The 26,408-nt window shown below is 38.3% G+C and overlaps 5 protein-coding genes and 1 non-coding gene across 6 annotated transcripts in view; 2 read left to right on the top strand and 4 right to left on the bottom strand.

The window, feature by feature from the left end:
- Positions 1-2,396: 2,396 nt before the first annotated feature.
- LOC144646895 (small ribosomal subunit protein uS10-like) lies at positions 2,397-5,781 on the bottom strand. Its single transcript, XM_078506601.1, has 4 exons — positions 5,663-5,781; positions 4,177-4,276; positions 3,079-3,278; positions 2,397-2,502 (listed from the first exon to the last, which is right to left on the bottom strand). Exons 1-4 carry the CDS (start codon positions 5,663-5,665, stop codon positions 2,446-2,448), a joined length of 360 nt encoding a protein of 119 aa, XP_078362727.1. The 5' UTR covers positions 5,666-5,781; the 3' UTR covers positions 2,397-2,445.
- Positions 3,497-3,577, bottom strand: LOC144647623 (small nucleolar RNA Z195/SNORD33/SNORD32 family). The gene has a single exon (XR_013569612.1). It is a non-coding gene; the product is annotated as a small nucleolar RNA Z195/SNORD33/SNORD32 family (small nucleolar RNA).
- A 41-nt stretch (positions 5,782-5,822) lies between the features above and the next one.
- Positions 5,823-10,170, top strand: LOC144646894 (uncharacterized). Its single transcript, XM_078506600.1, has 3 exons — positions 5,823-7,012; positions 7,956-8,133; positions 9,265-10,170. The coding sequence occupies exons 1-3, from the start codon at positions 5,888-5,890 to the stop codon at positions 9,414-9,416; spliced, it is 1,455 nt and encodes a 484-aa protein (XP_078362726.1). The 5' UTR covers positions 5,823-5,887; the 3' UTR covers positions 9,417-10,170.
- Positions 10,171-11,482: 1,312 nt separating this feature from the next.
- Positions 11,483-15,481, bottom strand: LOC144645667 (ankyrin repeat domain-containing protein 66-like). Its single transcript, XM_078505220.1, has 4 exons — positions 14,410-15,481; positions 12,641-12,805; positions 12,276-12,504; positions 11,483-12,106 (listed from the first exon to the last, which is right to left on the bottom strand). Exons 2-4 carry the CDS (start codon positions 12,777-12,779, stop codon positions 11,905-11,907), a joined length of 570 nt encoding a protein of 189 aa, XP_078361346.1. The 5' UTR covers positions 12,780-12,805; positions 14,410-15,481; the 3' UTR covers positions 11,483-11,904.
- A 652-nt stretch (positions 15,482-16,133) lies between these two features.
- On the bottom strand, positions 16,134-23,297 carry LOC144646891 (all-trans retinoic acid-induced differentiation factor-like). Its single transcript, XM_078506598.1, has 8 exons — positions 22,991-23,297; positions 22,061-22,132; positions 21,265-21,348; positions 19,808-19,923; positions 19,364-19,405; positions 18,683-18,738; positions 18,181-18,269; positions 16,134-17,719 (listed from the first exon to the last, which is right to left on the bottom strand). The coding sequence occupies exons 1-8, from the start codon at positions 23,221-23,223 to the stop codon at positions 17,680-17,682; spliced, it is 732 nt and encodes a 243-aa protein (XP_078362724.1). The 5' UTR covers positions 23,224-23,297; the 3' UTR covers positions 16,134-17,679.
- A 43-nt stretch (positions 23,298-23,340) lies between these two features.
- LOC144646879 (intraflagellar transport protein 172 homolog) overlaps positions 23,341-26,408 on the top strand; it is a 33,072-nt gene continuing 30,004 nt past the window's right edge. Inside the window, exons 1-4 of the mRNA XM_078506583.1 lie at positions 23,341-23,484; positions 24,466-24,609; positions 25,367-25,479; positions 25,646-25,685. Coding sequence (XP_078362709.1) covers positions 23,446-23,484; positions 24,466-24,609; positions 25,367-25,479; positions 25,646-25,685 — 336 coding nt within the window. The 5' untranslated portion in view covers positions 23,341-23,445. The remainder of the gene's footprint in view (positions 23,485-24,465; positions 24,610-25,366; positions 25,480-25,645; positions 25,686-26,408) is intronic.

Below are 26,408 nucleotides of genomic sequence, written 5' to 3'. Positions count from 1 at the left end.
TAAATTCCCCCCTTGAACTAATGCGAAATTCGGAACGCTATCATTTCAGTTTCATCCCTTGTCATTTTCTTGGAGCTCCGAGCGATTTCCGTAATATCGGTTCCAGACCTCGCACTAGCAGACCGCGCGTGCATTAAAAATTCAAAATGGCCGCCATAAAACACGCGTGATAAAGGTAGGTTATTGTGGTTACCAAGGTAACCATAATGCTACTATCTGTGTAAGTTAGTAAGACTTTCCGAAGCACGAAGTAAGAACGAGAGCGTACCGAAAGGGCACAAGGATTTCTCAAGTTCTCTTGGTAGCTTTTTACAGAGGGGGGAGGGACAGGAGAGTACGTCTCCCTCCTCCCAACTTTTTTGTGCCAATTTCTCTCTCCTCCCTATTCTGTTCTGATCTGTACCTCCCCCCCTCTTTACGATTACAATACTATTCTTTAGAAGGATATATGTGTTACGGTGATGAATTGTTAGGATTTAGTTAAATATGAGGATTCCGAATAAAAAAAGCCACTTTCACAATCATTATGGCGCTTTCGAACTGTCCACGATCGACAATCGTCTGCTTTAATGAACCGCTGGCCGAACGTAGTTGGAAGATGATGCTTGGCAGGTGCATATGGGCGAACGTAGTTAGAATATGATGCTTCGCACGTCGATATTGCTTCGAAGGAATATTTTCCGAAGCACGAATGAAGAACGAAAGCGTACCTGAAACGGCACGAGGATTTACCTTATAACTTCTGGCCATACATAAAACGTTTCTTCAGGAACGATGGCTAAAAAAATTACCAAAAAATTATTCTTCGTAGAATGCGTGACAAGGGTATTACCCAATCCCCCTGCAAATTTGAATGTGGCCTACACGACAAGAAGGAAGTAATACCTTATTATAGGAATATAACGAGGCATTTTAACAACGCGAACAAAATTTACGCGTAATAAAATTAACGCGAATTTAGGAAAAGTTCTGGTCAAATGCTTATAGTAAAAAAGTTAACATACATAAAATTAACGCGAATTTCAAAAATTCGCGTTAATAACATGTATCGTTAATTTCCTATAATAAGGATAGAATGTCTATTGATCTTGATCGTCAACTGCAAAATACAACCCGTTGCCTTTAATATGTTTTCCCCCTTATTATCGACCCTTATTAGGACCAGAGGTAAACCAAAAACACATTTAGACCTGCCAACATCAATATGTTATTTTTTCGCAAGAAAGCCTAGGACAACTACGTTCACCAAAAATCTCTCAGAAAATCTTTAACATATTTTTGTCGATCTGATTTCTTGTAAAATAATTAATGAAGGCGGGGGGGGGGGGGGGGGGGGGGGGACTACTTTCATCATTACTACACTATGAACATTCCAGAACCATTTTAGCTATTCACTATTTCCTCAGTTCGAATGTAAACACAAGTCTGTTAAAATATCGGTAACCACATGAGCTCTTAGAGGGCTGTTATTTGATAATGTTGATCATTCTTTCGCGTTCTCTTGCATTCAAATATAGAGGCTGTGTACAGTTTAGATTAAATAAAGGCAAACAAATTTCAAGAAAGGTACTCCAACTTGCAACTTGTTTTAAAAACTTTCCCAGAGATCTATTTTGCACTTTGTAAGCCAGCTGGCAGAATTTCACACAAACCTCCTTAGGGTACTGGTCATAATGAAAGATATAACTATTTGCCAGAGAATTTATTCCCAAAGCCTTTCATGTCAAAAACATTCTTGAAAATTCTCTTTTGATTCAAATGCTTGGCAAGCGATTTCCTTGTTTTATTGTGGTGGAAAAATTTACCCCTTTATAATTGTGTGTAATCAACATTTCCACTTCAGAAACCTACAATAGCTTTAGCACCAGAACATCTGGGGTTGCTTAAGCATAACCAGTCAACCTTGTCGCCGGCTGAAGACGAGCAGTATGCAGTTTAAACCTCACAAATTCGCACCACGAGTGACTGCATCGCAAGACAAACAATACTTTATTCACTATTGTACTTTGCCATGTTGAACCTTTTTTCACGAACATCTTGGCCAACATGGGCCGTTAACAAGTGGTCAGATACATTTAAGCATGAACATGTGGTGAAAAACAACCCAGATTCATCATAGCCACAGTAAAGCCTTGTTTAAACTTCTAAGCCAAACTCACTTCAGCTATAAACAATCACTTAAAACACCTAAGCTCAAAGGCAAATCACATTGTGGTCATGTTATGCCACTTGTTCACACTTAAATATATCCAGTGGTATGATTGGTTAATGGTTGCCTTTTGAAACAACTACCAATCACTGCTTGTGTAAGTTACCAAAAGATCTGAGACATCTTTGTGCTCGGTCTTACTGGAGTTTAGGGGCAGCAAATTAAAGTAAAGCAAGGTACAACTCCGTTTAAATTTTTCTCAACATCTTTATTGATCATTGATTTCTTTGCACCATTTAAACATCAGCGATGGTCACTTCAACTTCAACACCAGGCTCAATACTGATGGATGTCTGATTTTGGTGAGTTAAGGAAAACCGTAACATAAAGTACAGAAAAAACACAATTCCAAACACAAAACTATTCTGAATATTCTTTGAAACAAACCTACTAGACCCCATAAACCCGCATTGTAATGACAAAGTTCTGCATCACTTCCAACAGCAACACCGCAAACAAATGGCAAGGGAGTCAAACAGCATACTGTTAGTCTTTATCCCAAGGTTAACACCAAAAATTAGAGCATGGCAAATAGATGTCCCACACAGATACCGGTAATTGGCAGAACATATATTGTTGAAACAGTTTCAACTGTCTTACATGGCTTCAAACAGAGAACAAAACCAACAATACAAAACCCAAAATTTTGTAGTTCTCTTCACAAATTCACGTTCCTAAAGATATTTTTGAATATAAGGATCTTCTTTTACCCAATACACAAAGGCACCAGCAATTCACACAACTTTAAGATAATCTTAACATTTCTAGCAAACAAACTGACACACAAAAAAGAAAAAACAGCACAAATCAACTGAAGCTTTGAAAATGTTAACCATAACATCTAAGAAGTCTAAGAAATTAAAGGATACAATTTGTTTGACAATCTCCGAGGGGCTGTGAAGATCAATCAGTCGCTTATGGATCCTCATCTCGAACCTGTCCCAGGTCTTGGAACCCTCTCCACAGGGTGTCTTACGGGTGGTGATCTTCAGGTACTTGGTCGGCATGCGAACTGGACCCTTAACCTTCAGCTTCTTGTCCTTGGCCCCACGGATCAGATCAGCACACACTAAAATCGAATAACACAGAAACAGATGAATGAAAAAAAAGGCATGCAGTGCTTGATAATTTGTCTTGGGTTGACAAATGTCTAGGAGTTAGAAGAAGAACGGTGTCGAACGGAATTTCAGGAGCGTATTTTAGCCAAAATTTTTTTTTTGCCCGATAGAAAGATAGGAATTAGCACTCAGCTAAACATCTTACAACTAGACAAAGATTAGACCCATAAGTCTCTCAGATGGTAGTGCATGATAGAATATAATCATACAAAAGCTATCATATCTTTGGATAGATATCATCAACGAGACATAAAAAGGCGTTAAATGTGTCTAGGGTTGATAAATGTTTAGAAGTTAAAAGAAGAACGGTGTCGCGGAATTTCAGAAGCGTATTTTAACCAAAAATAATTTTTTGCCCAGATATTTTGCTAGAAAAGCAAGGCAGTGCAGCAATGGACACATTTTACTTAGAAGAACTGTTACAGCCAACCCGTATTCTGAAGCTGGTTTATGTAAACCTTAAATTCCCAAGAGTGATAATTATTTTCTTTATTCTTCCTACCCTGTTGCTTGACCGTATATTGATATCATAAGGAGAAGATTATTGTTGATCACGCTTGAAATCTCAAGATAACTACAGTTGAATCCCGATAACTCAAACCCTCAATAATTCAAACTTTCCGCTAACTCAAACCTTTTTGATTTCCCTCCAGGTAATTTTCTCACTACTTTTACCCTTGATAACTCAAACTCCTGACAACTCGAACCTTTTTAAATTTCCCTTAAAGGTTGGGTTATCAGGATTCAACTGTATTCCAACTAATACTATTCATCCAACTCTGTAATGGTCTGTAACAAATCCAGGACGTATTGGCAAGCAGTTTGTAATCTTTGGAAGGTGAAACATACCCTTTTCCAAGCTTTTGACATTGCGGCTGGTGAGTGTGATGCGAATCCTGTGGATCTGAGCCTCTTCTTCAGGAACAGCACCCTTTTCTTTGTATTGAGACTGAACATAGAAAAACAAAACACCTATCTTCAGTGTTAAGATTGATCACACTACTCTTCCCAGAACGTCACAGAAGTGACGCTTCTAATATCATAATTGAAGGCATGGCGGCAAGAATGACACTTGGATTTTTTGGCCATTTTTGAAAGTACTCAAAATAGCAGAATTTTGGCATGTGGATGTCCTTTTACATGAGAAACATTGTTCCAAATTTATTTTTGGCTGGTTTGCGCTTCGTTTTTGAGAAATAAAGTATGCAAAATACTCAGAATTTAGAAGCGGCTTTCTTTTAATGAAGACAAAACACTGAAAAGAAAGCCACTTCTAAATTCTGAGTTTTTTGCATACTTTATTTCTCCAAAACCTCGCACAAACCAGAAAAAAGCTTTGTAACAATGGTTCTCATGTAAAAGGAAGTTTGCATGTCAAACTTCAGCTATTTTTTAGCCCACTCTTGCCGTCGTGCCTTCAATTGTCAGCGTAACATTTGTGCTTATGCATTTTTATTCAGCAATTTGAACTGCATCTCATGGTATTTGTCTTTACAACATGGACACCTTTATGGTGGCAAAAAAAGTTATCTTGGTACATGCATGCTTTCATGTGATGTCTATCAAAGCCACCACATCTGGGTCCAAAATAAACTTCCAAATCATCTCACAAGCAGTTTTACTGTGAAGGGGCACAGGACTGTCATGAAGGGCCATAACCGTAACACCTGTTACTGTTAGTTTACTTGATGTTACAGGCGAAGATGTGATTGGTGTTTATGTTACATGCGTACAAAACGAAATGCTACTGGTGATAATTTCAATATAATGGCTGCTTTAAAACTTAATGACAGCCCTGGGGAATGCCAGCACTTAAAGCACACTTCTGACTATCTTGATTATTTTGGCAGTGTTACATTGAAAGTTAGGAAGGGGGGAAGCGAGAACATTCTGGTGAGAGCACAAACTTGCCCTACACCAAAAACACAACTCTGATTGCACAACACCACTCTAAAGACAGTTGGTTAAAACTTTTTTCAAACAAATCCAGGAACTCCCCTGCTACCCCCAGCCCCCACCCCTAAATGATAAATCACTAATAATTACAATTTTTCGGTACATGTAGCCATTGGTAATAATTTCTTCGTTACATTATACACATTATGCCACAAAGAAGGTGATGGTAAATTCCAAGAAGCTGGCCCTTTCCCCCACCTGGGGGCAAGGAACTAAGAGAGACACTGAAGAAGAGAAACGTAAGTTTCATCTAATAAGCTTACATTTTAAACTTATAAAACTGAACGAGAACCACACATTTTCACCATTCAACATTTACCCCTATGAAAAAGATTCTTTCTAAAATGTAAGCCTTCTTTATTAAACGCTTTTAACCTACCATACTGAAAATTGGCCGACTTATTCACGACGAACAGCGGTGAGCCACAATTCTTTCGAACAAAATTGCGGAGAGAGAGGAAAGCTACACGTGGTCTGCTTTTATAGTCTGCGGCGCGAGGAGTACCATGGGTATTCCCCCACAGTCCTTTGGAGGTATGAAAATCAAAATGGCGGAAAAGTTGTTGTCCGTTGTCAAGTTGACTTGAGCTGTGATTTTGTGAACATGAGTCGCAGTGTGAGAGATTTACGAGAGCTTATCAACGTTTCGCGATTGTCATATCGTGATGACGAAGAAGAAGACGAACTGTATCATAGCAGTAGTCCAGAATCGCTACAAGAATTTGGTGACATTCCTCTAGAAGGCGCTCAACCTGCTCTTCCAAAGAGACGAAATAAGGATTTGGCTCCTTTAAATTCAAAAGAAAAGCCCGTGAGTCCTCCCTTGAGCTCTGGATCTTCAGGGAGAGGGTCTCCATTACCGCCGATTGGCGCTTCGTCGACTTCAAGTCCGTCTTCTTCAGGGCGGACTTCGCCAGTGACCCAGTCTGCTACAGCTGGAAATAGAGTGATTTCAGCGAGAAAGAAAGATGTTAAACCATCTAAACCTAATTTTGACTCTATTTTACTTTACATGGACTCCACTGTTGTGGGCGATTGGCTGACGAAGGCAAATAGTTCGATACAACAGTTGACATCTTGGTTACATTATCGAGATAACTTTATTCAATTTGCACATTTTTGGCTGTCTGAAATGCCCCGATCTAAACAAAGAGAGCTGGTAGAAATGGAGTTCTCTATTTTAATGGAAGAAATTTATTTTGCATTTGGTGCTGGCTTAGAAGGAAAATCGGTTTCACGTCAAGACATTGATGCTTTTGCAAGAGCTGTGTTTTGGGAATATCCAGAAAGGTTTCACAATTCAGAAACTAAGGACTTCTTTCTCAACATTCTTCTATGCTTGTGCTCTGGGAGGAAAAACAATTACCGTGCCCTTCTGTCAGACGTACAGTGTTCAACATCAAACAAGCAATTCGTACAACTCATACTTGCGACAAGGGCATTTGCAATTGTGAATATATGCTCTGGGGTGCTGGAATTTTTTAAGACAGCATTTGATAGAACTTCCTATAAAGAAGCAGCAGGCAATTCTCTTGTAAGCAAAAGCCTTGTTGCTATAGCAACTGAATTTACATTTCAAGCTGTACAGAAAGACCTTCCAGATGTCCTTGACTATTTATTAAAGAACTATTCTCTACAGCATAACACTCTCAAAGACAGCGGTGGTAAGAGTCTGATTTTTGCAGCGGTACTTAGTGGCAAGGAAAACATGCTGGGACATCTGTTGAAGGTAATGAAGGTTGAAAATAAAAATGCAATTAAGCATGAAAAAATACCGTAAAATTCCTGTTATAAGCCCTGGGCCTCATAAGGGGTTTTGGGTGGGCTTATAAGCGGAGGGGCTTATATCTGGGAGGGCTTTTAAGCGGAATAAAAAAACGTTTCGAAACGATACACAGGAGTGTTGATCGAAAAACGTTTTTAAGTTAAAAAGTGCATAATAACGCAACATTTAGCCCTGTTCATTACTGTAATCCGGCATAGGGGGGCTTATATCCAGGGGGGGGCTTATAATCGGATGTATTTTTTGTTTCCAGGTAGATTGGCCTATAACAGGGGGGGCCTTATAAGCGGGGGACTTATAACCAGAATTTTACGGTATAAGGCTCTAAATAAATGGGATACAAAAACCCATGGGATTTGCAATTCCAATGCAGAGAATGAGACCTTTGCCATTGTTTATCAACTAAAGCAGTTAAAAGAAAAGCGTAGAAGTCAGTGAAAGAATGTTTGCAGTCATTCACTACCGCCAATATTGACATTCTTAAATCTAGCTTCAACTGATTATTTTTCTTCTTTTTTTGAAGATCCAACTTTCATAAAAACTATCAGTTTATAGCCCAGTACCAGACTTAACACTGACAACCCTTACCCTATCCCATACAGATGGTACCCTATTTCTAGACTAAAACTCTCTGATTTCTATACCCTATCCCAGACTGTAATCTGCTCCAAAACCACACCTTCACAGCGGCACATACCTATATAGCTCATATATGGGAGTACCCTCCCCTTTCCGGGTTCATAGGCCCACAAAACTAGCACTTTTACTTCATAAAACCAAAACCTTGACCTCACAACCTAATATTGTTTTTTGCCATGAACCAAGCGCATCATATTTTATCTTAAAATGAAGTGGCCGAGTGCAATGAATATCTTATTTTTCATTTCAGTTGGATCCAAGAGTGGATGTCAATGAAACAGCTCCTTCAGGTAACACTCCACTTCATGCTGGAATAAACACAGGAAACATCGCCATGGTGAAGTTGTTGATTAATGCTGGGGCAAATGTCAATGCTTGGAACCCAGAGTGTGAAGGGGCCACACCACTACATCTTGCTATAATGAGTGGTGAGTATTGTCTACAAAAAGCTGTGTGAGGAAACCTTAACAGAAAAAACTTGTTCTGTGGGCACCCCACTGTACAAGGCAGGGCCCCCCAATATCAGCTATGGGCCATCATGGGTATGAAAACCATTTTGATATTTATAGTTGATGGTTAAAATCAGGAGTATCTGTTGGTAGATCATCTGGTGTGATGGTCTTGGTGAGGACTCTGAAGTTGAAACGCCAGTTACTTTTCATGACTATTCTTGCCAGGATAATTATAGTAGAAGAACGACATTTTACTATAGCTGTTAAAACAGAATCCACACTAGTAGCACAGCTGGTTTTCTCTTTAGTAATCCTGTCATTTGCATTTGTTTGTCAAAGATTTATTTAGAGTTACTTACTGATAGGAAATGAATTTTAAGACTCTGCTACATACTTCATGGAAGCTTCTTTTTTATGCAATGTTAAACTATTTAAGTTGAAACTATTTAAAACTGATCTAAAACCATAAATTTGATCTTATTTATTACTAAATTCTCAGCAACCTTCTGTTGCCTTCATCAGAGTTTCAAACAGTTTCAAACTCTGATGAAGGCAACAGAAGGTTTCTGAAAATTTACCAAGTTTTTTTAGTCTTTTGTAGAAGATCATTGACATATTTATAGTTTTAGATCAGTTCCAAAATAGCTTTATTTAATAACACCTACAGTGTTAAACCATTGTTAAACTCATTGCCAACCCTTTTTTTTTTTTCCTTCTGGTTAGCTCAGATGGTAGAGCGCCAGACTGCTGTGCGGGAGGTCGTGGGTTCGAACCCCAGACCGGACCAACACTCAGGGTCTTAAAATAACTGAGGAGAATGTGCTTCCTTTGTAATTACATCTGCAAATGGTTAGACATTCTAGTCTTCTCGGAAAAGGACGATAAACCGTAGGTCCCGTCTCCTGTATCTTCAGTCTTATAACAGGGGACGTTAAAGAACCCACACACTATTCGCAAAGAGTAGGGCACGGAGCTCCCGGTGTTGTGGTCTGGTGTGTAAAGCGCATTTGAACGTATGGAAAATGCGCTATATAAATGCATTATCATTATCATTATTATCATTATTATTTTCTTATTAATGTAGAATATTTTTCTTGTTTTCTACAGGTAACACTGAAATGGTTTCAGTGATGTTAGTAGCTGAATGTGATCTGACTGTTAAGATGGGTATCCCAGCTACTGTATCGCCAATGAGTCTAGCTGAGGATTTAGGACTGGAAGAAATTGTTGAGTTGTTATCCAAGTCTAGCCTTTCTTGAAGAGAAATCGCACCTGAATAAACAAACAATGCACAAAACTGTCTGTTTATTCAGATTAGGAGAAATCTAGGAAAAGTGCTCTTGAAAGACATGAACTATGGTCATATCGCTTGTCAACATAGGATCATAACACCACAATGCAAGAAGTGTGAAATTTTTTTACAGCATTTTCTAACTTCACTGATGATCACTACGTGTGAGACTCGCTTTGGTGATGAACTTGACTGAAAGATCTTGTAGATAAGATCCCTGAGTGTGGTGTTCTCTTCGAGTGCACTCTTTTCACAATCTCTGTATATTGTTCAAAGACTTCTATAAACCATACGGAATCCTCTAATGTTCCAGATAATCTCACTTTCGGATGGCACATTTTGCTGTCAGTATTTTATCACTGACAGTCAAATAGTCCCATTCTTTTTAGGTTAAAAAGGCCGGTGAAATATATAAAGAAACTTGTCAAGACAAAAATAAAGTTAGGGTGTGTCTCACAAAGCTTTCATGCTGATGGTAATTTTGAGCTCTTCCCATTTGGATGAAACAAGAAGTTAAATGTAAAAAAATGGGGTTTTGCATGTCTACCTGGTTGTTAAACGAGCACTGTCAAAACTGTGCAAGAATATAAATGTTTTCTTAATTTATGGATGTAAACTTTTATGAACTGTAAGTTAATATACAAAGGAATTCATTTTGTTACAAGGGTTTTCTAAAAGTTTGCAAGAATCTGAGCCAATAAACTTTAAAATGTTATCCTCAAGTTTAGTTTATCATATTGCAATCCATTTCAATTCTTAACCTGCGAGCAGTCTACCGTTTGCTCTAAAGTTCGTAACACACGCTGCAACATGTTGCCGCGTGTAATCAGTCGCGCGAATTCAAACCAGTTTGAATTCGTGCGACTGATCGCAGCGACAAAATGAGCGTTGTCTTCTGCGAAAATTCGCTGCGACAAAATATACATTAACTATAATGAGAGAGCAACATGTATTTTCGCCATAATGAATTGGAAAGCTAGTCCTCTCTTCCAAATTCGCCTGGTGTGCACCGAACAAGCGCCTTAGGGGTACTCCCTATAATGCCCTATACGAGGAGGCTCCGCCCGAAAGGGGTACCTTTTTTAGGCTCCAGGTATGTAAAAGGGTAGGGATTTCACAAATTTAGGTATATGAAAGGGTAGGGAAATCTGCCGTAATGATATTTTAAAAGGCCTTTACATTAAATATTTCGAGCAGACGCAACTTTTGGGAGTATCGTCTTAAGAAAACTTCCCGTTTTAGGTAAATGTGATGTCGTGTAGGTATATGAAAGGGGTGCCTTTTTGCAATAAAAGGTATACAAAAGGGGTACCTTTTCTATCAAAATGGTATATAAAAGGGTAAGGGGTTGGATCTCCAGGCGGAGCCTCCCCGTACAAAACTTTTTCGAGTACCCCCTCCCCCCGGGGGGCCTTGACGCAGCGACTTGTTTTAAAAGTGCTACACACGGAGCGAGTTGTTGCAGAGACCTGTCGCTACGACTTGTCGCCTAGTGTGTCTTGACCTTAACGAACGCGAATTCGTGCGAGAGCGATATATATACGAGCGGTGCTAAACTTGTTCCAAGTCGCTCGTTTCGTGACGATAGAGTTACTTGAGTAAGCTCGCTTTGAAATCGCGCGAAATTCATTCCCGCGCGCGCCCTCCGTTTCTGTATCCAGTGGTCTCCTGCGAATCAAACGAGCGACTTGGAGCAAGCCTAGAGCGGCGTCCGCGCTATCGTGCGCGCTGGCTTTCGCGCTTGTCCTTAGCAAAAGAGATACTGCTTGCAGTCTAATCTTACTCGAGTACTCTTTAGAATTAGAATTGTTGGGCGTTGACACCTCCAAGTAATGCACCAAAAATGAGATAGAACAAGATGGTCTCCCGGACTGGCAATCACGCGAACCCCACACATGCCCAAAAAACGCGCACTATTCATTAGAAGGGTCCAATCACCAAAGTAGACGCAGGGGAAAAAATACTGTATTAAAGCACGAGAAACAATGAGGCGCATGAATAAATTCAATTAAATTGAACGCATTGTGTTGAAACAACAAATTTAATATGACTCGTTTTATTTTTTTTTTAACAAACTGTAAAGCTGAGAAACTGCAAAACTAAACTAATCTCATAATTCTTCTCATAATTAATTGCAAACCCCGCGCTCTGTCTCACGTTTTTTTGTTGTCAAGTTTTCGTAAAACACCCGACGACTTTCCGATCCTCATTATCCAATCGGAACACTGCACCACTCATGTCGAGCACTCCAAAAGTTATCACGTCGGCGTGTCGCTCGGGTGATTCTCTGAGACTAACGGTGACGGTCGGGTAGTGTTACCTTAGTTATTCAAGTGTCTACTAAAAGACATTGATTGGGCCCATGCTGAGCTTTTCTCATAAAGTCGGAAACATGATTTAGACTCCAAGAACCTTGACTCTATAAATAGAGGAAAACTAAATATCACGTTTCTGTTTCATGTTAACAAGAATGTGACTCTCGAGTTGTGATTGTATGGTCTTTCCTCCTCACTGTATAAAACAATGTCACTCGCGTCTTCTTCCTGTTGTGAATCCACTTTCGTCTTTAGCCTCTCCATGGCGTCGAGGTCGATGGAAGGTGTATTTGCCCTGCTTTGATCTTCTGTCTCGGACTCACGTGTCTTTGAATTTTCCAACCTGGAAGAAAAAGGTGAAATCAATTTTCTTCCTTTAACTTGTACCAATAGTAGTGATTTGTTGACACTATATCCCCAAGAAAGCTCTTGAAGGCCTCTGGCCTCCGTACTCGTCAGAGAAAAAGTGGTTTACTTCTCAAGGGTTTAATATAGGTAATAAAGTACCACACCTTTCAATGAAGTTTACACAGTCCAAGTGACCGTAAACTTGAGCAACTCGTTTGGGCGTGTCTCCGGTGTTATCCTTTTTCGTCACACTTGCTCCATTCTCTACAAGAGCCTGCAGTATTGCCACACTGCCTTTTTCAGTGGCACAGTGTGCTGGCGTCCATCCTCCTGCCATGCGCATCTCGCCATCTGCGCCATGTTCCAGGAGCTTCTCGACGCACGCCACGTGACCTTGAAAATATAATAGACGTGTATGTAAGGGATGTAGATTTGTTTTGCGTGGATTGTCTGCAAATTCTGGGAATTTTCAGTCAGGCTGATAATCTAGGCAAAGATCTAGGCAATCAGGAAAAAAATTTTGTCCTACCTGCCGCGGCAGCCACGTGCAAAGCCGTTCTTTTTCCCCAGTCCCAGTCCTCCCCGTCTGGATCTGTCTCACCGCTCAGCAGTAGGAACTCACAGGCCTGGGCATCACCAATGGCGGCGGCCTCGTGCAGAGCTGTCATGCGTGACGTCAAGATAACCACAGATCCTGGAAGTATTCGGATTATCGTAATTACAAAGTTCAGGTAGTTATCACATTAGGCGTTATTCAGTAACCATGGACAGCTGGTTTGCGATAAGTTTAGTTCAAAACATCGCTCCGTCACCTATCCTTTACACATGAACAACACAATGTTTTTCGTAAATTTAGAGTTGCAGAAAGGGGTAACTCCTCTGAACATGGTTATGCTGATGAATAGCCCTTGCATAACTTTTCTTCCGGTTTCTGTCTTTAACTAGGGTGTATTATCGACAATCTAACAACATCTTGAATTTTAATATCTCGTTTTGAGGTTTTTAATAGCCCCATCAACTTGAATATCAAAAACGTTTTGTGATTCAGGTGGTGGTATATAAACATTCAAACTTTGTATAATAGAATCTGAGACTAGCAGATAGATAACAAAATTGGAGAAGGGACCCTTTGACGGTCTTTAATAATTGCTGGTAAACTATACAACTAACAGCCTTTCCATCGGTGTTCATTTTTTTTTTCTAGATTGAATGCTAGTATACTTTAGGTCGGTTTTGCCACTGAGCTAAATGCACCATGATAGCGGGTTCCAAAGGCACGAAAACTTAAGAAGCATAACTCCTCTTGAGTTTGACTCTGTGAAAGATGCACTAAACATTTCTTCAGCGCACCCAAACAGATTATGTGTCTCCAGTATATAAAATGACCAATAACTCGCCTGTACCCATTTATACTCCTGTGGGGAAACGGGGCACGGAAATGAAATACTTTATTAAAGTGTCTGAAGTATTTAGCTTAAAAAAAACTAATTGTGGACACTATTTACATTATTATATATCTAAGCTATTTAAAGTTAAAATATTTACACTTAAATTCTAAGAAGAAGAAAAACTGAAGAATCGTACCACATACATTAATAAATAAATAAATCAATAAATTACAATAAAATATAAAATTTTATCATAAAAGTAGGTGAAAGATAAAAATTGCAGTTAAGAGTTAAAAATTAAAAATTTAAAAATGTATATCGGCTAGCTGCATATGTCACGGTGAGCTCGATCGTTAAATGTCTCGCCCAAGAATACAACACAAGCGCACTTCTAGTCAGTCTCTTGAGCAGTGGACTGAACTCGTTGTGAAATCAAAAAAGTTATTGGCAAATAAGGAGCGAACTATTAATGAAAATTGAATGAAAATAACGTACTTGCGTAAGAGATGTTCGATTTGCCCTTACATGATAATATCAGCCCGGTACAAGCTAACCTGGTATTACATTATTACCACATTGACAAGTCTTGTGTATTTTATTAGACTGTTTGATTCGTTCTTGACTGCCGACTGGAGCTCAGCCAATTTGTAAATGTGAAAATGTAATTTCAGGGCGGAACGCAAATTGTGAGAATTATACTGAAATTTGAGAAACGATTACACAAGATGTGTAAACCAGAAGCATATTTTTTTTTTTTCGAAAAAAAAAATCCGCGTTTTAGATTTGAATTTCTATAATATAATTCAGTCTATTTCGTTCATTCAGTAATACTTTTCATGTCATAGCAGTTCTAATTTAATCAAAATCTAAAAGAAAATTCTTTCACTTCAATAGCAGATTCAAGACTTACCTTTTGTTTTTCCAGAGCTATTGAACCGCTTAAAGATTTTCCTCTGATCTTTCCGCAATGTACAAACGGATATCCATTCCGCCTTTAATATAAAAGCTAAAGGCCAAAGACTATATTACTTCTTTGTTGGGCGCCTTAAAAATGCCAGTAGGAATTTGCCATTGATCTCCGACTTAAGATTCCCGCTGTTAAAAATTTAGGAGAAACTTGAAGGACATTTTACATATTAGTGCTACAACGGCGCGGCGCTTTTTAAATTAATACACGGTAAGTTCCCTTTTGCCGTGTCAACATTATAGAAATCAACATGAAGAAGGCGATATTAACATATGAAAGTGTGGCTCTGTTGCCATGACAGCATGCACCTGCTGAAATTGATTTATGTGCATAAATTAAATCACGTCGGGGTGATCTGCGATTTGTTGGTACACTTCTGTTCTGCTGAATTGTTATAGGGGAGCTCTAAATTAAACTAAGACTTCCACAGATTTATATTTTTTTTTTCAGCCTGCGTAGCTGGCGGTTTTGTTGGGGCTTACAGGCGCGCGCGCAAGCGGCGAAGCCACGACAACGAGCGGCGAAGGGCCTAGGGAGATAGACTAAGAGGAAAGCCTAGGGAGAGAACGCAAGAAATTCCCCCTCGAGCTCCCCTTTTATGGCACCGTCCTGCCGCCCAAGCTTTTGGGGAAGGAAAACAATAATTCTTTTGCTACAGTTCGCTACAACTAGCATTATGTTCACTCGGAATTCAGCATCAGGTTCTTATTTTTCACTCAAACAATTGACAAGCTAAAGCGTGTATAAAAGTATAAAATAAGTTTTACAAAATTAGCCGACTTAGGTACCTAAAAACTAAATAAGCACCCTTAGTCTCAGAATTTGGTAATTTGCACTCGTCTGAACCAAAACTACAGTCGGTGGAGCCCCGCTGTACTAACGAATGATTTATTTTTTTAGCCCGGCCAAAGTTTCCCAGTCCCTTAGCACTTCGCTATATTCGTTATACTGGGAGTTTACTGTAAAAGCTCAAAATATTGATGCTCCTTGCTGTATATAACAGGATTTAGTTCTGAGAATTGTGGAGCACATCAATACTCCCCTGTTGATGACTCTCAGTTTCTCGAAACGTTAAGTCTGTAAGCAGATTTTTTAGTCCAGTCTTGAACTCTCTCTTCTGTGCGGGGGTTGAACCCTGTAAAGGGCGCGCGGAAGAGAGAGTTCAGCGACTGGACTAGGAGATTTTCGAACTTGATCAGCACTATTCCGAACTTAAACAACACGAGTGTTTACCTGTACTTACAAAGATGACAGCGAAGGTAAATGTGGTTCCGTATTCAGTATTTTCTGTTCATTCCCATAGCTGGTGATTGCAATGTACACTCATTGACGAGCCAAGAATATAATGGCATAGAAAGTGAATCAATACATGGGGCAAATATCTGACTAAGCCGGATAATCCAAATAAGCCTAAAATCGTTCTTTTAGATGAATAGTATACATAGCAGTAAATGTCACTTGATTGCGTTAAAACGTCTGGGAGACGCTTTGCTAGACGGTTTATTTGTCTAAAACGGATACGAGTATTAAACAAATTTAGCACCTTTCAGACGGCACATGCCATATAGTCCCAAGCGATGAAGACGGATTAATTTCGTCACATTTGTTTGGATTCTGTCAACGTAGTGAAATACCTTCCTCAAAAAAGAACTTACACAGTCTCTTTTCAAGATGAAAATTTATTTTCATATACAATGTATAACTCCTCATTCTTATATACAAAAATGAAACAACAGCAAGTACAGTATTACAAAAGGATGCAAAAATGCGTTCACAAAGAAATAAAAGGCCTTTCTCACATTCCTTACATAACAAATGATTTTTTGAGAAGCGGCACTTTTACCTTTAATCGCTAATTTTAGATTCTCACATGAAACAAATTAATCTGATTGTTTGATCACAAAACATACAAGACAGATAGCTTAATATTTTTATTTATCTAATATTACATAACATTAACTGTAAGTTCAAGATATAGAATAAGTTTAAAGATGCAAAGGAACACAGGGGGCCTTGGGAACAACCTAAAAAGCGTTTTGCAAAGCAGGGCTGCTATTTATTTTTTATTTTTTATTTTTTGAAGATAAAAGTGTTAAAAAATGATTAATGATTTGATAAAAGTCAACTTTAATAAAAACATCCAGCAAAAGCTGCAAACAGTCGTTTTCTTTCTTTTTTGACTGGGATTGCTTGTAGAATAAAAAATTATTTTGCACTTTGTGAATCCTGTCATATGCACAAACAATATTATTGCGGTTTTCAGAGATATGCAAACTCTAAAATTCAAAATCCAACTAATGATTGCGTTTTTTGTTGCTGTCAATTATTATTATGGTGACAGCCAACGAACCATACATGAGAAACAGAAACAAACAAAATGGATCAAAATCTACCAATCACAACTGGCAGACATGACCTTTTTGACCTAGTCGAAGTGAACTTCTGTTTCCTGAAAGGTCTGCTAAAATGATTGACAGCAGCAAAAAGGGTTAACTGTTTTTAAGAATTGAATTTCAGAGTTTGCATATCACTGAAAACTGCTATAAATGCCATGGGGCAAGAAGGAGCTAAGAACCTTTAATGAAAAAAAATCATATAAATTATCAATTACTGGTAGAATCTTTTGTTGCACATAGGAAATGGATGCTGTGCATGATTTTACTTGTTCACCTGAAGGCGTAAAGAGTTTAGCAAAAGTAACAACAGTATCAACAAGCTTTTGCTAATAGAAACTCTATTGTATACTTAGTACCTTCTTGCCACATGCCCTTCAATTGGCAAGTTATAAACAAAATACAAATAATAATTATTATTAATTCTTGTAATTTACATGTAAAACCAGAAATGTGTGGTTTCAGAAAATGTCCATACTCCACCCACAGGAGGGATTGGAAACTCCTGGGGGTGGGAAGGGTCTCGAAGGCCAAAAACGTTGAGGTAATGACTTGTATGAAGTTTAATTGGAATTTCCAGAGGGGTAAGGGTCTTAGAAGAAATCCCTTCCGTGGGGAAGTATGGATAATAAATTTATGGAACTACACAATATGATAAATAATAATAATAAATTATTTTTACCACATCAATAAAAATTAATTATGAATTGATACTACAGTGATGTTTAGAAAACCAACAGAAAGTTGTTAAAATTTTATCCTAAATTCAAGAAAGTGACAATATCACAATACATTCGACTGTAAAGTTATTTAATCCAGGTCATTGGACATGTGAGTAATGTGAAAAAGTTTGTCTCCGCCTGCAATGTAGAATTAAAACAGTCTATCAGAAAGAAAAGTTTAACAAATGAGACATTCATTTAGTTTAATAAGTAGTAGATAAAAAATGAGCGGGAGATCTGTATGGGCATTTACAATGGCGAGCCTATCGGCTCGCCATTGTAAATGCCCATACAGATCGGACGCGAATATTTTATTCTACTTGTGAAATGAAAACAATAAAAAGAATGCAAAGTATTGTTATGCGAATCAGTAGAGATCTGTATCAAAAGTTAATGAATACTAATTAGCTGAGAAGGAGTTTGTATCAAAAGTTAATTATATTGTTTGATTTGTATTGGGGTTTACAGTTGTGTACATGTGATCTGAATACTGTGCTGGAATTGGTTTTAACCCTCATGAATAATTAATGAATTTTACAAGGTTATATAAAATAACAGACATGCTCCATAAATGTTACATGCTAGTTTACAGATAGTACCTTTTTCTTTGAAGAATTAGAATGACAGCTATTAAAAACACAGTTGATCCAGCGACGGAAGCAAAAAATATTACCCAAGGAAATCCATGCTGAAAATAATGAATACAAAAAAAACCTGTCAATGATTTATCTGATGTTTTCACTTAATAGAAGTTCATGTCCCTGCAATGACATGAAAAGAAATTAAAGGGGCAGTCTCACCAGTGGGAGGCCTAATGGTTAGCACGCTCGACTCTGAGTCGAACAGCCTCAGTTCAAGCCCTGGCTGGAGTGCTGCGAATTAACTGCTGGGGGGTAACCCTGCGATGGACTAGCATCCTATCCAGGGGGGAGTGGCAATACTCCTAGTCGCTTATTGCTACCAAAAAAGGGATAAGCTTCGGCTGTATGCGCCTCTTGGCTCAAGGCTGCCCTTTCCTTTTTTCTTTCTTTTACTTCCAAAACCATGGATATGCTACATAATTATGTGCATCAACTGGTATAAAAAACAAAACTTCCTTACCTTAACTAAGCATTTATAACCAAGCCAGCCTGGTTCACAGAAACACTGTGAAAACCCTACACAAGACAACAAACTCAATGATGTAATGTATATGAAATAATTCATATATGAACTGCGGATAGATATGAAAGTGATAAATGATCTTGCAGTGAATTTCCAATTTAGCAATTGGAATGAGAAGCCTGAAAAAATTCAAATTTTTTTTTTTGAATTTTTTTTCAGGTTCTTCATTCAATTGATTAAATTGGAAATTCACTGCAATGATCATTTATCACTTTCACAACAAACTCAAGTTGAGCATTATTACGTACAAATGGCACAATATTTTAAGTCTTAGATTTTGAGTTAGATGACTGTTTATAAGTAAGGAATGACACTTTCAGGGTTTTCATTAAGAATTGTAATAGCAGGAGAATAGTGTATAGTAACCGGAGAATGATTTTTAAAGTTTCTGATCTTTATAAAAAAAAATAGTTTCAGGCCTTTGAAATTTAGCCGGAGAATTCTACGTAGTAGAAGGAGAATTCTCCGAACTCCGATGCCTAATGAACACCCTGCACTTTATAAAAAATATGTTTGGTTACTGCTGGCTAACTGTTGGTAATCTGTAAAGAGTCCCTCTGCCATCATTAGTCATTTATCATTAGCACGATTTAAAGAAAATTATTACTATTTATGTACCTGGTCCATTTGGGGAACACGCTGAATTATCAGGGCAGGTAACTGAAAAATAATCAGAAAATAAGGCTAAATATTTTTATCTGATAACTACATTAACATCTAAAGGGAATAGGTTGATTCTGACAAGGAAGGAGATGGGGGCAAAATTAATTTGATATTTTAAACTGAATGAAATTTAAATAAACTAACAAATAGGAATTTTGCAGTGGCATAGCCACAGAGTGACTCTTCATCCACTGTTTCCAGATTGAATTGGAATTTAAAAGTGAACCCCAAGAAAAACCCTCAGAGCAAGGATGAGAAGCAACAACAAACTCAACCCACATGTGATACCAGGCCTAGGATTCGAACTCAAGCCATATCGGTGGGGGGCAAGAGTGCTCACCACTGTGCTATCAATAGAGTGGAAGAGTTTAATTAAGGTAAATATGATAGAAAACCTACCATTGAGGACTTTACAAGAGTTCCTCTGTCCTTCACACCACTGTTCAGAACCAATTTTAGAGTGATTTGTCCAAAGATTATTCCCTCCTGTGCAGTTGCATCGCCTTGGTAAAACCCTGCAATAAAATAAATCTTATTGTCAATTATCCCTTTTAATTAAAGAATCTACCAGAAGGATACTCAGAAAAAAATTCTGAGCACTAGATGGGATTCGAACCCACAACCCTCTGTGTTCTAGAATGGATGCTCTAAGCACTGCGCTACTGGAGACTCGATGGCGAGCAAGGGTTTTTCTTGTGGATTGGACTACAAACTGCATCATGCAGTCCTATCACTAGTAACACATTAATGGCCTAGCTGCATTACGCAGCTACATTTATGGTAATAATGTATCACCAATGAAAGGCCATGTACCAACCTGTCCTGCTGATAGAAATGATAACAAATGAGAAAAAAGAAATTGTACAATAACGCCTGATTCCCTCTATGGCACATGCCTGCAAGGAATCATGGTAGTTGTATTCATCAAACCATGCGCAAGACTAATAGCAACGATGAATACAACTACCGTGAACTACCAGTCCAGTCTCCAGTAGCTCAGTGGTTAGAGCATCTGTTCTAGAACACAGAGGGTGCTCAGAAATTTTTTCCTGCGTATTCTTATGGTTGATTCTTGTACAATGTCTTATTTCTCATTTGTTATAATAATATTATAAGTTTAAAAAATTATTAAAAAATTATTGAAAAAGCTATAAGGTTTGGAAATTTGAATTTTCCGCCATTTTGTTACATTTTTAGAACATTTACAAAATTCAGATCTTTATATCTTCAAGACGGATTGAGCTTTTTCAATAATTTTTTCGCATTTCACTTTATCTCAATGAGTTCTTTTAGAATCATGTACTTTTTGTGCCATAACAGGGACATGAAAATTTGACTTAGGCACTGTGACGTCATTTTCCCGCCAAAAACCGTTAAATTCAAAAAACAAAAATCATACGATTGTTTGGGATAAAGAGTTCTATCATTGTGCAAAGTTTGAGCTCTATTGGATAAAACAGCAAAAAGTTATTCCGAGGGTGCAGCTTCGAGCGCTCTGCTGGCCCGGCTTGTTCAGCCTCCAGGTTATGCAAAGCTGTGCTCTTCAAATAATTGCAGGGTACCCAAAGCCCTTTATTTAAAAAAATCTTGGGTGCCCAGCTTTTTCATGATGGCAAAGTTATACAAGTCACCCAAAGATAAAAATAGGTTGCCTGTGGGACCCAGGCTCTGCTAGAAAGTTCTCAGTTCTGATGGGGTGAAAGAATTTGAAGGCACCCTCAGTCCCACCGGATCCTGTAGTATAATATTCAACAATAATTATTGTGTCTTTCCATTTGGACATGATGATTTGACAATCAGATTGAAGAAAATAAAGGGACTGATATGAGTCTAAGAGCAAACTATTCTGTACTTACACCTCTGAGAGGTCAGTCAAGCCTTTAAAACTGTTAAGAAACATTGTGCTGTTACAATCAAGGGCAGGATTGCCCGTCAAGTATCTGAAACAAGAAAAAAAAACAATAGTTCACTAAATGTCTTGGCTTTAACAGTCGTAACCTTTTTTCCGGTCATTCAGTGGTTTAACAAGTTGTAAATACTCTGATTTCTGTAGCATGAAATGGCCAGGAGCATTTGCTTACTCCCCTGCATAGGAATTAGGATGCTAGTTCATTGCAGGTTAGCCACCCCAGCATTTTGTCAGATTGCACTGACAGTTTTCCCAGCTTCAAATGTGCAGAGTACCTCTCCCCCACCTGGTACAGTTTCCTAGTACCCATGATTTATATATCTGGGTGGGGACCGAGTGTCACTGTGAAAGCGAAGTGTCTTGCCCAAGAACACAACACTTTCATTTGACACTGAGCAGCACTCAAATCTCACTCAGGAGTTCAATATGCTAACATTAGGTCACCGCGTTTTCCCTTCAGCCCCAACATCAAACCGATTCTCTTCTCAAAATATCCACAGGATGTACCGGTAGGTAAGGTAAAGTTTACTAACAGGCTAAGTGGCCGACACTACTGGAGATCATACAGTTTCCATACACCTGACCCCAATATCGTTTAAAGGATGGATAACGCTATCCACTGGATAAATTACTAGCCCAGTTGGTTTAGTTATTCTTAACAACAGGATTAGTGATTTATCCAGTAGATAGCATTATCTATCAATTGATTAACTGGTGTGTTTTCTAAGATTCTGTATACTTACAACCATCTAAGAGCTGATTTTACAGACTCCAAGCTTGGCATGGATTTTAATGTGCAGTTACTAAGGTCCAACCTGAAAGAAAGATATCATATTGGTCAGAGTTGAATAGCTGAGGGATATTTGTAATTTGAACAAATGCTTCAGAGTCCAGTAAATTATTTAAATAGCTGATGGATTACTGAATTGAACTAAACAATAAGTATTCTGAGGTCCTGCCAGGGGGGTTTCCCATGTCGCTTGTCTAAATTTAAAAATGCGCTGTGTTGCTGTTTTATCAAACTTCGCATCGCTGTCAGTAGTAAAATTGAAGATAAATTACTTGTCCTTGTCGGAATTTAAGTTTTTCCAAAAGGGTTTTGTTTTTCACGATTTTATTTTGTGTGCTGTCGCTACTTTATGGGCCATGTCACTTTTCAGAATTTGCCCTGGCAGGGCCTCTATTCTGGTCCTCAAAGGTCTTTTTAAGTTGTAAATGAAATCACTGTTCTTGAAGACAAGACTGGCTCAGCTGGGCTTTTTTTTTAATAAGAACAATAAAACTTTAAGTTATCTTTTGGTCTGCCTTTATTCCATCATTTTCTCAAAACATCACTTTAGCTCATGTTTCTTTACTGTTTAATCCCCCACCACCTCCCTCTCACCTTTGAGAAGAAACCACTTCCTCCCTCCCACCCTTGCCTGCTGTCCAACCTAAAGATTTCTCTTTTAATTTCTTTCCGTTTCTGGATGTTAAGGTGATCTTATTAGCTGTATTGATATCGAAGCCGATATAGCGAATATCAAGATTTGAAATGCCGGTAGGTGGTCTATTCAGTGTCTATACTAAAGAAGCCAGTAAAAGAATTGAACATGTCTGGGTAACTAGACAATCATCGTTACATAAAATCTAATAGTTTCGAATATCGAAGAACTCTACGAACGGCAACTCACCCAACAACGTTTCCATCCTTTACACAACATCGCCCAATCGTAGTTTCATTATTTCTGCCACGTTTTCCACAGAGTGTTGTGGTATTGACGTGACAAGACTTCACTCTACAAAGCTCCAGTTTGCTTGGATTTTCTGTTGCTTCCCATTGAATGCTACCCGTACTCGTATTTACAATGAATAAAATATAAAAAAGTAAAAATCTTATGTACAATCTGTAAAAATTTGGAGACATATTTACAAATAAAAGCTAAAAACACTTCTTTCTGTTCTCTCGCGTGTTTTGGGAATCTCCTGAAGGTCATGTGATCTTTCACCATGGGGGAGCCCGCTGAACACATAAACTGTGTCTGTATCTAGGATACCTCAAGCGCTAAAACATGGCGACTGCACTGTCATGAAAATATTTATTTCAAATGTAATTTTCTCGCAAACTTGGGGGATCTAAACCGTCAAAATGCAACTTCGATACATGAAGACTCTTCTAAACCCGCAGGTAATTGTGTTAATGATGTTCTTTTTCCTAATTTTGTTCTAGAACCACAATTAAGTTTCGTCATCAACAGCAAAATGCAGCTCTCATTTTGATAATCTTGATGAGATTAGCTACTCAGATAACCTACGTACGAAGCGATTGAAGTGTCTAGCCGTCAGTTGTATTTCTACCTTTTTTACTGGTTAAACCGTAATCGCATTCTCGACATCGACCCTGATTTATAGTTCTGTTCATCATGCAGATCAATAGACATATTAAAAATAAATTTATCCCCCTCTGCCCCTTTCAATGTTGTCTCCTAAAAATGATGTTATATAGACATTGGAGCAATGTCGGCTAGATGGGGATGAGAACTTTAAACTGATACGATATGTGTTTGAGTTATTTTGGTATCTGTTTGTTGTTTATGTTAGATAACAAAAATAATTTTGGAGCATCTGTTATTTTACTTCATGAAGGAAAAATGGCCATTTTTATACTAGAGGACGTATTATTGGTCTGGATGGATAACGCGACTGGACGGTTAATGTGTCCTCTAGTGGGAAGGCTGGCAGGCTGTCTAGATGAAGTATATTTCAAAGTGCGTCTTGAGGGATGAACTTCAAATATGCTTGATCAAGGTGGATGTGTCTTGTGTCCATCTTCATTCTAGAGGACGCATTATCCGTCCAGTCACATTCTCCATTTGGATCGATAATGCGTCTCCTAGGGTAATAACTTCACAGCCAATCTGCAGCTGTCATGTTGTTGAAACACTTGCAAAATGGTGAAATTTATGAGCATAACTACAGTAATGTATTTGTTAACAGCCCTTTCCCCCTTTTATGTTGAACATACAAAATACATGGTCCAAAAAAACTAAGCAATACAAAGGGAAGGGGGGAATAAAAAGATACATATGGGGAAAGGGATGGGATGGTTTGTATAATTTATTTGCATGTATCAGATTCAAAGCTTACATACATATTTTCAATATTAAAGGATGGGGCCTGCAAGGTGACAGCAATGGCATGGTCACCAAACAACACCAAAATGGCAGTAGTCACAATGGACAGAGTTGTTATACTGTATGATGAGCTTGGTGAGAGAAGAGACAAGTTTTCAACAAAACCAGCAAATTCACAGGTACAATGTTTTCCCTTAACTTGATGGCTGTAATAAATCAGTTCTCTGGCTACAAAGAAATGGTTGGCCATTTACCCAAGGCTGTATATGATCAATACCTAGTATTAATAATACTAACAGTAGAAATTTGTCGTACAACTGAGACTTTGCGAGACAGCAAGACTGATATTTTTCTGCGAGCCCAAGACTTTATTTTATTAGCCATGTAAAAGACATTGAGACTCTGATAAGGCATCCCAGACAAATTCTAGACAACTAGACCCCTGAAATTTGGCACAAATTCTGTGGGACACACATTTTTTGAAGGACCTTTCGCCACCCTTTCATTATTACCCCTAATGGGCACTTGTTACTATGGCCAGTTTCTTTTGGCTAGAACAAATGTTCAGTCAGTCCCTTTATGCATTATGTCCCCTGTTATATGGTGGCCTATTGGCAGTTAGCCTGATTCTCAGACGGCCTAGGTCACTTGTGGCCATACACTCTCTCCTTTAAGTAAGAGAGTGGGTAGCTGTGAGCAAGGGAGAGAGTACGTGGCCACCAGCAACCTGGACCGTCTGAGAATCAGGCAAGTTGGCAGTTAGACTGACAATAATTTATGATGGTTTTAGTTATGGCTGATGTGTATCTTAGTGTTAATTGGGGCTTTATGGTATGGGTGTATTTTGGGCTTATTCTTTATTTATTTTATAAAATATCTCTGTCTTGTGATACTAATAATTAAAATTACTTTTTTGTTTCATGTCATACTTCTCAGGCTGGAAAGAAAAGCTACATTGTAAAAGGACTTGCCTTCTCTCCAGATAACACCAAGATTGCTGTTGGACAGACGGACAACATTATATTTGTTTACAAAATTGGAGAAGAATGGTATGATTTAATCTCAGACACAATCAGTATCCATATCCTAATTTAATTTGTCATAGTAAATTATTATTAAATTTATAAATATTCTTAATAGTTTTTAATCATAATTATATTCCACCTATATTATTAAAAATTATGTTCTAATTTTTAGTTATTCTGGTAATTTCAGGGGTGAAAAGAAAGTCATCTGCAACAAGTTTGTGCAACAGGTTTGTTATAAGATTATTTATTAGCAACAGTACTAGTTAATAGCTAAGGGTTCATGCAGCTAGCACCTTACCTTGATTTCCATGATATAAACAAGTAATGGCAACTGGCAATTTTGCAACACCCCCAGGATGGGGCACTACTCTATTATACCTGCCAACTCTTAGGCCTTAGGCGTGAGACTCACGCCTGGGAGTTGAAAACTTCGATCTCACGCCAACTCACGCTTATGAACCAATTTCTCACGCCTGTTGAAAAATGTGAGTTAGTACAACCATAACTGGCAGATTTCCAAAAATATGTGAACTCAAACCAAACTCCATGTCAAATGAGTAAATGACCAAACTTTTCCCAAAATCTCAGACTTTTGACAAGAAAAGCATTGGGAACGAGGTCGTGTTTAGCAAAACACGTCTACACACTGGGATCGGGATATGTTTGGAACGTCTTTGGGATACTTCGGACACCCTCAGAAAACTTCGAACATGGTCATTTCGTCTTCGGAATTCACGGCACTCTCAGGCCCTCTCAGGATAAAAATCTCACGCCTTTGAACCAGAAAAAGTTGGCAGGTATACTCTGTCACAGGTTGCCCTCTGGCATGAAGTTACCCTTCATGACACCATCAAACTAAGAGGTCACCAAGTGATAAGTGCATGTACTGACAAATTAATGTCCTTGAGATAATGCATTTTCAGTATTTGAAGCACAACTATATATGTAGG

Source organism: Oculina patagonica, chromosome 3 (genome assembly GCF_052425735.1).
Source record: "Oculina patagonica isolate OP01 chromosome 3, crgOcupat, whole genome shotgun sequence".
NCBI lineage: Eukaryota > Metazoa > Cnidaria > Anthozoa > Scleractinia > Oculinidae > Oculina > Oculina patagonica.
The sequence above is the reverse complement of the archived record's forward strand: the minus strand, read 5'-3'. Positions and strand labels throughout refer to the sequence as shown.

Excerpts from the sequence above, each read along its gene's own strand:
- LOC144646895 (XM_078506601.1), bottom strand. Across the intron at positions 3,279-4,176 it reads TGTCAAAAGCTTGGAAAAGG|TGTGTGCTGATCTGATCCGT; the intron begins GTATGTTTCACC and ends ATTCGATTTTAG. Across the intron at positions 2,503-3,078 it reads CGGAGATTGTCAAACAAATT|ACATCCATCAGTATTGAGCC; the intron begins GTATCCTTTAAT and ends CACCAAAATCAG.
- LOC144646894 (XM_078506600.1), top strand. The coding sequence starts at position 5,888 with ATGAGTCGCAGTGTGAGAGATTTACGAGAGCTTATCAACGTTTCGCGA. Across the intron at positions 7,013-7,955 it reads TGCTGGGACATCTGTTGAAG|TTGGATCCAAGAGTGGATGT; the intron begins GTAATGAAGGTT and ends TTTTCATTTCAG. Across the intron at positions 8,134-9,264 it reads ACATCTTGCTATAATGAGTG|GTAACACTGAAATGGTTTCA; the intron begins GTGAGTATTGTC and ends TGTTTTCTACAG.
- LOC144645667 (XM_078505220.1), bottom strand. The coding sequence starts at position 12,779 with ATGACAGCTCTGCACGAGGCCGCCGCCATTGGTGATGCCCAGGCCTGT. Across the intron at positions 12,505-12,640 it reads GCACGTGGCTGCCGCGGCAG|GTCACGTGGCGTGCGTCGAG; the intron begins GTAGGACAAAAT and ends TATATTTTCAAG. Across the intron at positions 12,107-12,275 it reads TGTGTAAACTTCATTGAAAG|GTTGGAAAATTCAAAGACAC; the intron begins GTGTGGTACTTT and ends TTTTTCTTCCAG.
- LOC144646891 (XM_078506598.1), bottom strand. The coding sequence starts at position 23,223 with ATGTCTCCAAATTTTTACAGATTGTACATAAGATTTTTACTTTTTTAT. Across the intron at positions 19,924-21,264 it reads TTGACTGACCTCTCAGAGGT|GGTTTTACCAAGGCGATGCA; the intron begins GTAAGTACAGAA and ends ATTTTATTGCAG. Across the intron at positions 18,270-18,682 it reads GTTATAAATGCTTAGTTAAG|CATGGATTTCCTTGGGTAAT; the intron begins GTAAGGAAGTTT and ends CATTATTTTCAG.